The sequence below is a fragment of the Ochotona princeps genome, chromosome 16 (genome assembly GCF_030435755.1).
Source record: "Ochotona princeps isolate mOchPri1 chromosome 16, mOchPri1.hap1, whole genome shotgun sequence".
Lineage (NCBI taxonomy): Eukaryota > Metazoa > Chordata > Mammalia > Lagomorpha > Ochotonidae > Ochotona > Ochotona princeps.
In genome coordinates, this window is record NC_080847.1 from 47,249,350 (window position 1) to 47,260,085 (window position 10,736).

The window sequence follows — 10,736 nt, forward strand, 5'->3', positions numbered from 1 at the left end:
CCCGGAAGCCAGGAGAGAGTTATTTTCTGCAGGGGAATTCACAGCTTAGGAGGTGCTGGCGTAGGAGCCCAGCCACAAAGGTGTCCGGTTCCCCAGCTCCCCGCCCCTCGGCCTTGGGCCCAGCCCTTGCCCTGGTTCCTCTTGCCCCAGGGCCAGGGGTATTCTGGGACTTGACTCCCCACCCAGAACTGGAAACTAGGACGGCACTGGTGGCCTCCCAGCCCATTTGTTCTCTCCTTTGGCTGGAATCTTCCGGTAGGTTAGGCCACCTGCTCTTGCTGCAGCAGGGCCCTAGACCCACCTGCCTGCCCCTGGGAAGAGGAGTGGCCCTCTCCTCACCTTAGTTTCCGCATTGGTGCAATGGTAAAGTTAAAAGTGGGCTCAGGGAAGCTGAGTAGCATGGATTGGTGGGTGCATAGGGCAAATCAGCTCTCAAGGTGCTGGGGTTGTGGGTGGGCACAGGACAGTGCCCTCAACCTGGGCAACTGTTCAGAGGAGGGGCACTCGCTCTTACAAGATAGGATTTGGGATGTTTTCACGGTAGAGAAAATAGTAAATCCTTGAAAGGATAAATATATTCCCATTGGATATCACACAATGTATGCATGGATCAAACATCACATCGTAGCCCATAAATATATACGCTTTTAAAATGTTTATTCATGTTTTTCAAAATCAGGAAAAATTAAGTGATGATAACTGGAGCGGGGAGGGGGCCACAGAGTAAAACAGGTCCAGCAGGAGGGAGGGCGGTTTGCCCTGAACCCACAGGAAGCTGTGAGGAAGGTGACATTGGAGGAGCAGCTGCAGGAGAGGGCGCCAGGGGCGGTGGTCCTTGGTCGCACGGAGGGTTAGTGGAACTCCTGCAGGCAGGGGGAAGGGCAAGGGTGAGGCCCCGAGGTCTGAGTGCGTTCCGGGTGCTGGACATAGTGAGATCTAGCCAGCCCCGCTGGGAGAGGGAGTAGATGGGGGTAACAAGATGATGTCACGGGCATGGGGGGCGGGTCACCGCAAAGGGCCCTCCTGGAACTTGGCATCTCCAACATCTCACCATCTGCCCCCCAAGGCAGATTTTCTAGATTGGACTCCTGGGTGCTCTCCTGCTTCGGTGAGGGTCTGGACGCCGGTCGCCGGCGTCAGGGATCGGAGGGAGAGATCCCTTAGAGATGCCAGCCGCGTCCCCCACGAACTCTGACCTCCATTTGAAGTCGCCATCCCGGCGTCCCAAACCGCCTTTTCAAGTCCTTCTGTGACTCTGTCTTGATCAATCTCCACTCCGAAGCTGGGACGCAGTCTCCAAAGTCTTGAAGAGGGGCAGAGGCTCCCAGAAAACACGGTGCCTGCGCCACCCGGCGAGCCGGCGCGCATTGGACGTCTCCCGGGCCGCTGCGGCAAAGGCTGGGCGGCCGCGCCCTCCCCCCGCGGTGATTCATCCCGCCCCCTCCCTCTCCTCCCCGCCCCCTCCCTGGGCCGCCGCCGCCGCCGCTGCAGTGCGCAGGAGACCGCGGTCCGCGCCCGGGCGCTCCCGATCCGGAGCAGGAGCCCGGCTGGGGTCGGTGCACCTGGCGGATGCGCCCGGCGGTGAGCGCCAGTGCAGCAGTCCGAGCAGCGGCCGCCGCCAGCGCGGCGGGGATGCCCGGACGCCGGGCCCCGGGGCTGGGCCCCCGGCGGTAACCGGAGCGGGGGGGCCGCGCCCCCCCTCCCCCCGCTCGCCGGTCCCAGAGCCGCAGCTGCTGCGCCCGCGCGCTCCCGGGGACATTCTACCCGCCGCGCGGGTCCCGCCGCCTCTCGCCCCGCGGTCAAGACCGGCGGCCGGGAGCGGGGCGCAGCGCAACCATGGGGACGCTGCTGGCCTTGGTGGTCGGCGCCACACTGGGTGAGTGCGCTGCTGGGGGCACCGGCTTTGGGCACTGACCCAGAGCGGCGGGATTCGCGCTCGGGACTCCAGGCAGCCACGCCGGGGCCGCCCCAACCCTCAATCCTTCGGACCCATCGCCTGCCCAGCCAAGTCAGCTTCCGAAGTTGTGTGCCTGGGAGGCGGTAGAGGTGCGGGGGGCCTAGGACGCGCAAGCGGGGGCCGAGCCGCGGGCACCCGGCCGGGGGCGAGGAAATGCGGAGTCAGCTGCTCCCGGAGCCCCGCAGGCTGCAACGTGACACCCACAGCCGCGGGAGGGGGAGGTGGGGACCGGGAGGCGGCGCCCGGAGACTGGGACCAGCGAGATGGGGACGCGGAGAGGAGATGGAGACGCAGAAGAAGCGGGAGACGCAGAAGGACTCAGAGTGAGCTGCTTAGAAACTGAGGACGGAACGTGACAGACCCACGGAGAGGGGTCGGAAGCGCTGAGTCTGAATCTTCTGAAACTTGCAGGAGGCAGAAGGGGGCTGTGATGCAGAGCCAGGTACAGCCAGAGAGGAGCTGGGGTGGTGTTGTAAAGTGAGGAGGCATGGCTCCGTGGAGACAGACGCAAAGCCCCAGCACCCAAAGAGAGACCTCCCAAAGAAGACAGAAGGTGGGAGAAGCTGGGGTTCAAGGCAGGGAGACTGCAGGAGGCAGCTGGAACCAGATGGTTAAGAAAGAAACTCCGAAACAAGGAGAAAAAAAGAGAGAGAGAGAGAGAGAGAGCCAGGAGACTGGGAGTTTGCTGGGTCCTAGGAAGCGGAGAAGAGGGAGTGAAGGGCAGACTCTGAGACAGAGTGTAGTAGTGGTGCCAAGGGCCTGGGGCAGCAAAGAGCTCCATGAACCCTGAACAGTGGAGAGCATGTCACAGGCAGGAAGGTCTGGGAAGGGATGGGCTACACAGGGACTTGCCGAGCTGGGGTCTGCCCTGATCGCAGTGCCCATGTCCTACCCCTGGCTCAACTCACTCCTCTCTCAACTCACTCCTGGCTGACCTGTTTAATGGGTAGAGTGACTCCATGGCCTAGAAGTTCCACTGCCTGGCGGCTTTGGTGCCTCGGGCTGGTGACCTCCTGAGAAAGGATGCCTGGGGCGTGAGCATTCACAGGGACTGATGCTCATAGCCCCACTGGCTGGGGCATCACCCATCCCAAGGATCTACCCAGCACCTGCCAATCAGATGACCCTTATGTCCCTTGATAGAGAGTGGGAAGCTGAGGAGGCTCGGAGATGAGTGAGCCATCTGGAGCAGGCACCCTTAGTGCAGCCTTAGTGAGGGGAGCAGGTGCTTTCTGGGTTAGGGGAAAGTGGAGCCCAGCCATCCTGGCTCTGCTTGGGGAACTGGGTGTCCTGGCGTGACCTGAACCTACTGTCACCACAGTGTCCTCAGCCTGGGGGGGCTGCGTGGAGGTGGACTCGGAGACCGAGGCTGTGTACGGGATGACCTTCAAAATCCTGTGCATCTCCTGCAAGCGTCGCAGTGAGACCACGGCTGAGACCTTCACGGAATGGACCTTCCGACAGAAGGGCACTGAGGAGTTTGTCAAGGTGTGTGGCTGCCCGGCCAGCTGTCCAGGTGCGGGGGAGGTCCATGCCGGGAGGGGGCGCGGGGGCGGGAGCTGGATCTCCTGGATGCAAATTCCAGCTCCCTACCTCGGAGCAGCTGGTGGCTTGGGCAAGTCCTTGAGCCCCCCTGAGGCTGGATTTCCTTCTCTGTGGAGGCAGGGGACTCCAGCTTGTGAGGGGCTTGGGTGAGCTGATGCCCCTGCCACGTGGTTGGCATGCAGTCAAGGTCACTGGTGCTCTGGCATAATCAGAATGTTTCCATCAGCATGGGGGAGAAGTAGAAGTCTTCTTTGATCCTTTGGCATGTTGTGTGTGTTCTGTGGATTGTGGATTACGCACCAGAAACTTCTACCACCTGCGCTGGGTTTAGGGTCAGGCTGCCCATGACCCTGTTCCAGGAGTGTGGCTGGTGACTGAAAGGATGGCAAAACATGAGGGCTTGGAAGATGAGGGAGGGCTCAGGAGGAAGCCTGACAGTGTGTGTGGAGTGGGGGGCTGGAGGCATTGTTGAGGGCTCAGAAGATGGGCCCAGTCCTTTTCCCCAGTCGCCCTCTGTCCCCATGCCTCTCTGTTTGAGGTCAAGGTCTCTGATTACATGTGTGTCTGTGTGTGTTAGGGCGGGCTGGGAGGGAGACAGTCCCAGGTCATGACCCTGCATGCCGGGCACCCCCAGATCCTGCGCTATGAGAATGAGGTGCTGCAGCTGGAGGAGGATGAGCGCTTCGAGGGCCGCGTGGTATGGAATGGCAGCCGCGGCACGAAGGACCTGCAAGACCTGTCCATCTTCATCACCAACGTCACGTACAACCACTCGGGCGACTACGAGTGCCACGTCTACCGCCTGCTCTTCTTCGACAACTACGAGCACAACACCAGCGTCGTCAAAAAGATCCACCTGGAGGTGGTGGACAAAGGTGAGGGAGCCCCGCCCGCCCCACGCCCCCGCGGGCTCCCCAGCCAGCCAGATGGAGGGACAGATGGCAAGGAGGGCCAGCCAACCGCCCACAGGAGTAGGGGGAGCACTGCGTCGCCAGCATCCAGCTCTGGCCTCCACTCCTTCCCTCAGCCCTGCGGCAAGGTCAGTGGGCCCCAAAGACTTCTGGGTGCCAAACGCAGCAGTGTCACCTAGGAGGGAGGCAGCTGTGCTGTGAGAGCCCTGGCAGGTGCCTCCAGGCTAAACCAGTAGGGTTACAGCGGAAGGAGGAGGCAGGGTTCGAGATGAAGGCTGTGGGGATGGAGCCCAAGGTGGGGTCCCCTCCCAGCAGGGCCGGGTCTGAGGAGGGTGGCGTGTTGCAGCTTTGGCCTCCATCTGTCGTGGTGCATGTGTCACTCATAGCGGGGCCTACCGCCTCCTTCCCATCCTGGGAACCCTCCCCACCCAGGGGAATCCGGCAGAACGCAGAGTCTTACCAAGTGGAGATGCAGGCCCAGGAGCCAGCAGGTGTCAGGTGAGGCTAGCGCTGAAAGTATGGGGCCACCCCTGGAGCGGTCAGGCAGAGAGTGAGTCTGAGCTGTCTTGGCATTGCGGCCCCCTTCGCTGAGAGAGATCCACCCCTTCTTGGAAGCAGCTTCTGATTGACATAAAGTGGAATTTTCCAGGTCCCTGGCACCCATTGGCTTGGGGGATTTGGGAGCTAGCCCAGACCTTGAGCGAGCGAAGAGCTATACCTGTACATCCCATAGGCCCACAGCGTACACCTGTACTCATACATGAATACCACATCATCATTTTCACCATCACACTTTGCCTCTGGTCTCACCCTGATGCCCTGGCTTTGCGGGGGGATCCCTAACTCTCTTGGGTGGGGACTTCCTCCTCCTCATTTCACAGGTAAGGAGCCCAAGATGCTGGGAGGTCAGGTAATAAGGCCAAGGTCACGGAGCTGGGACCTGGAGTTGAACCCAGCCACACCTGGGTGTCTGCCCTGGTTTATTCTTGGCGTGATTCACTGTGTACTCCGTTGTCAGCCAGCGCCTGTGGGATTCTTTGCAGAATTAGCGTTTTGACATCTTGTACGAGAGCAGGCGCAGTTGAGAAGCTGTAGTGGGATGGAGTGAGTTTGCAGTGGACTGTATGTTGCCTTGTGGGTTTGGTGGCTGCCTGGGAGGGGGCTGCTGTGCAGGTGCTGTGGTTCAGCCCCCACCAGTCCTGCATCAGCTGCCAGCGTGAGAGGAGAAAGGGGCAGGTGGCCCAGGGCCTTGTGCATGGTGGTATGAGCCCTGCTGAGGGCAGAGCCGGGAATTCAGGCTGGCCGAGACACAGGAGGCACTTTTCTCTGGCACTGTTTACCATCCTGAGCTGCTCTCCAGCGACTGTGTTCTCTGCAGCGTGCACCAGCACGTGGAGTTCTGCCATATTATGGGATGGCCTTGTTAACCTGATGCGCTCATAGCAAGTGATTTGAACCTTACTCTGTATTATACTTATTTCACGTGACCAATCACGTGCCTACATCTTTATACTAATCATACTAGAGGATTTTTCTTTTTGATTCAGTGAGTTAATTCATCTGAAACAATGTTACAGAGGGAGAAAGAGACCTTCCCGCTCCTGGTTCATGTCCCAAATGGCTGGGTTGGCTGGCGCTGGCCAGGCTGAAACCAGGAGCCAGGAACTGCATCTAGACCTCTCAGGTGGTGGCAGGAGCCCACGCACTGGGGCCACCTTCTGCTACTTTCTGTGGTGGCAGGAGGCTGGATTGGAAGCGGAGCAGTCGGGACTTGGATCTAAGAGGGGATGCTGGCACTGCACCACAGCGCCAGCCCTTAGAAGATTTTCAAAATTCCCCATCAGATTGTCATATTATTATCATGACCCCCATGCTGTGCTATAGTCTTCTTTTTAAAGACTTCATATAATTTCTTTTCTTTTCTTTTTTTGGAAAGGCAGATTTACAGAGAGTAAGAGAGACAGAGAGAAAGATCTTCCCTCCACTGGTTCATTTCCCAAGTGGCCATAATGGCCGGAGCTGTGCTGATCCAAAGCCAGGAGCCAGGAGCTTCTTCCGGGTCTCTCACGCGGGTGCAGGGTCCCAAGGCTTTGGGCCACCCTCTACTGCTTTCCCAGGCCACAAGCAGGGAGCTGGATGGGAAGCAGAGCAGCTGGGCACAAACTGGTGCCCATATGGGATCCCAGTGGTTCCAAGACAAGGACTTTAGCCACTAAGCTATCGCAGCAGGCCTGCAGTTTTTTCACAGTGTGTGTTTTCCATGCGGTCGATTCCACATGACTCATCCCACTATGGGATGTTTTTCCTCATTACCCACGTTGTGATCCTATCACTAGTATTGCCTGCCACGCCACACATTCTTCTGCTTAATATTATTACTATTATCTGCCATCTTTCTGCAAGTTCAGTGTTACTGATCTACTTCTTGGTAATGACTTTTTGTTTTTAAAAAATGTATTTGCTTATTTGAAAGGCAGAGTTGCAGAGAGAGCGAGAGAAGGAGAGATCTTCCATCCTCTGGTTCATTCCCCAGATAGCCTCAACAGGTGGGGCTGGGCCCAGAGCCTGGAACTCCATCAGAGTCTCTCACAGGGATGGCAGGGGCCCAAGCATTTGGACCATCTTTTGCTGCCTTCCCAGGAGCCTCAGCTGGGAGTTGGATCGGAAGTGGAGTGACAGGAATCCTAGGGCTCTGGGAGGAGTGTGCACTGTCACAGAAGGCAGGAGGATGTCTCCCAGAGGCCGGGGAGGCAGATGGGGACCAAGGGCCAGGGACAGTGTGTAGTGTGAGTGGAGACCGTCTGGGGTCCGGGGTGGTTGAGGCTGATGAGCCACACCCTGAGGGGGCCATGCTGGAGAAGAGGGCGAGTGAAACTCCTTGGAGGTTTGGGATGGAAGAGCATGTGTCTCTGTCCCTCTGTGATCTCATGATGAGCTCCCCTCCATCCCTCATCTGTTGGGGGACACCCACTGTGTGCCTCCTGGGGCATTGTCCTCACTCAACATCGCCAAGTCTGACTGTGACGAAAACCCAAACCATGCAGCTGCACTGGCTCTCAGGATGGAATTCTGGCTCCGAGTCCACTCCAAACTGTGTGTCCTTAGCCCAGCATCTGCCCCTCTCTGGCCTGACCTGGAAAATGAGCTGCTGACCCATTCCTATCACTGAGCTAATAATCTGTTCTGGGGAACGTCAAGTTCCGAGTTCCGGGAACAGGAGTGAGAATTCCAATGCCTATGTTTTACCTGGCAAATCTCTGATCCCCGGAGTGGGGGGCGGTGGGGTAGTGACTGCTGAGGTCAGTGGGGGTGGGGGATGAGCCCAGCTTTTGGGACTGTTTCAAGGAGATGCTGAGATTGAGAACTTTGCTCAGAGGCTTTTGGAATCAAGCACTTGCCACTCCAGGTTCCTGCACCTCTGCGGAATGAGGGAGTGGTGGAGTGAACCCTGGAGCCTGACCTAGCTCTTCCTGAAGGGGGTGGGGTGTGGAGCTGGAGGGAGTGACCAGCCTTGCTTCTTCCCACCCTCTGGCCCAGAAAGTATCAGTGTCACCTGCACATGGTGCCTGGGCCCCAGGGGAGGGAGACCACCTGTGGGTGGGTGTAGGGGGATGGGAGCCCAGCCATCCCTGGCATTAGGGAAAGAGGGGTGGAGGTTGAGGGATGCTAGGGGTGCAGGATGGACACCTGTGAGAGCTGACCAAGGTCACCAAAGTGACCTTCCACTCTGCCCCCCCCCCCCCCCCCCCCCCCGGCTGAACCTGCTCCCGTTCCAGTTTGAATTTCGATTCTGGGGGAGGAAGTTGGCGACAGCCAGTGAGGGCCAGCATGGGCCGGTTATGCTCAGCACCCCATGCTGGGAATGTGAACTCACTTCCTTCTCCTGCGGCCCAGAGACTGTGGGGGTTACCCCAAGAGAGAGAGACGCTGAGGCTCTAAGAGGTGGAGTCATTTACCTGCAAAGAGGCAGAGCCTGGATTCCCTGCTCTGAACAATGACACTACAGTACCCCGGCTTTATTCAAAATATAAAAAGGGATTGTTGAGCACTTGTTCCAATTCTCACAACACAGCACTCGCAGGAAGCAAGGCTTTATGAAGATGGAAGCCTGGAGAAACTGGGTCACTTTTTCAAGACTGCAGAGCTGGCCTGTGGCAGAGCCTGCATTGGAGCCTCCGCCTTCTTTGCATAGAGCTATAGTGTTCTGGCCCCGCGCCTGACGGCCTCCCACGTGACAACACACATGCTGTCGCCTTACCTAGGGAGACCAGCGCTGTGACACGAGGGCTAAGCCAGCATGTGGGCTGCTGATATCCTGTGTTGGTCCCAGTCCTGGCTGTTCCACTTCCGATCTAGCTCCCTGCATAGGCAACAAGTGATGGTCCAAGTGCCTGGGCTCCTGCCCCCAACACGGGAGACAGGATGGAGTTCTGGTCTCCTGATTTTTTTGGGCCTGGCTATTGTGGCTAGTTGGGCAACGAACCAGTGGGTAGAAGATCTCTCTTTCTTAATGTTAGTTGGCCTTTCAAATAAGCAAAAAAAAAAAAAAAAAAAAAAAAAAAAAATTAAAATTGCGCAGTGGAAGTGGGTTGAGGATCCCCCAGGCCCACTGGAAGCTACTGGTTAGTAATTATGAGGACCAGCAGTGACCATGGTGGGAGGCGGAGAGGGGGTCCAGCTGCTTGCCCAAGCTCACAGAGCAAGCTTGGCTGTGGCCTTGACCCTGCCCGGTTCCCTGCAGCCAACAGGGACATGGCGTCCATCGTGTCGGAGATCATGATGTACGTGCTCATCGTGGTGTTGACCATCTGGCTCGTGGCGGAGATGGTTTACTGTTACAAGAAGATCGCTGCTGCTACAGAGGCTGCTGCGCAGGAGAACGCGTGAGTGGGGACCCTCGGGGAGGTGGGGAGACGGCACGGCCTCACGGGTGGGAGGCAGGGAGCTTCTTGGTAGTGGTGGTTGTCAGAAGTTAGTTAAGGCACTGTCAAGTTAGTAGCCCTTGCTCCCCCAGACCTGGGGGTTCAGGATTCTTGTAGATCCTTAAACACCCCCCCACCTGCAGCACAGAGCGCCCTTTCCTATCTCCTGGTGATGGTGGGGAAGCTGCCCCCGCATTATGAGGTGGTTGTTCATTGGCTTTCCTCTACCCCTACCAGCTCGGAATACCTGGCCATCACCTCAGAGAGCAAAGAAAATTGCACGGGTGTCCAAGTGGCCGAATAGCCCAGGTAAGATGGATGGGTCGCCATGGGTGAGGGTCTGGGTGTATGTGTGTGTAGGGGGGTGATGATGTCCACTAGGTCCCTAATTCCCTGCCTTGCTTCACCCTCCCTTGCAGACTCTGGGATCCGCCTCAAGGATGAACCAGCCCTCACACAAGCCGAGCGCGAGCCAGCCAGCTTGCTTGCTCGGCCCGCCCCCTGGAGGGCGAGCGGCCACTCCTGGGCATCACCTGCCTCAGAGTCCTGTCCACAGAGCCGCCAGGGTGGGAGGGGGTGGAGGGCTAGGCTGGCACCACTCCGCCAACCTTGCTCCTCCTGCCCCATCGCCCACCCACCGCCATGCATGATGGGTAAAAGCAATACTGCCGCTGCCCCCCACCCCTGCTTCTGCTGCCTGTTTGGGGAGGGGGCGGTGAGGCGGGGGCAGCGGCTCCGCACCCCTCCTTGCTGATTTGCACACATTGGCCGCTTCAGACACGCACTTCTGGAGCCAGCCGCTCCCTGCCCTGTCCCCTGTCTGGCAAAGGATTGGCAGGGGGAGGGGTCGTGACGGGCTGGGATGATTTGGGGCAGGGGGTCCTGGGACCCACCCCAACCGAACCCCCAGCATTCCCATTTCCCCTTCCCACTTCCTCTGGCTGGACCTGGGGCCCCTTCCCTGTGACGCACCTGCTGCCCTCTCTCACCAGCCTTGGATTGTGGCCACTTAGAAAGGGCCTCGTCTCTCTTTACAGAAGTAGTTTTGTGCGTTAATAAAGATTCTTGGACTTGACTCAGAGTCTCTCATGAGCCTTGTGTTCCTCCACCCTACTCTTCCAGGGAGACAGGCAGGTCCTGGATCAGTGGTGAAGCCCCTGGGTACTGGATTACTGCCCTGGGGTGGGGGACCCCAGAACTGAGAGGCCAGGAGGTGTGGTGTAGGGAAGAGGCTGGGCTAATGCTGTGGTGCAGTGGTCTTGTGGGGTTTGCTAAATCCTTAGTATGGTGGGTAGGGAGACAAATGCAGAGGGAGAGGAGCTGGGGCGGCCCAGGGCATCCCTCCTGCCCAAGATGCTGGGGGAGGGCTGGTGGTGTGGAGGTGCACCCAGCTACTGAGGA

The 10,736-nt window shown here is 58.5% G+C and overlaps 1 protein-coding gene across 1 annotated transcript; it reads left to right on the top strand.

The window, feature by feature from the left end:
• Window positions 1–1,479: 1,479 nt before the first annotated feature.
• On the top strand, window positions 1,480–9,645 carry SCN1B (sodium voltage-gated channel beta subunit 1). The gene is made up of 5 exons (XM_004595062.2): window positions 1,480–1,876; window positions 3,279–3,445; window positions 4,137–4,377; window positions 9,155–9,296; window positions 9,573–9,645. Exons 1-5 carry the CDS (start codon window positions 1,837–1,839, stop codon window positions 9,637–9,639), a joined length of 657 nt encoding a protein of 218 aa, XP_004595119.1. The 5' UTR covers window positions 1,480–1,836; the 3' UTR covers window positions 9,640–9,645.
• Window positions 9,646–10,736: the final 1,091 nt, after the last annotated feature.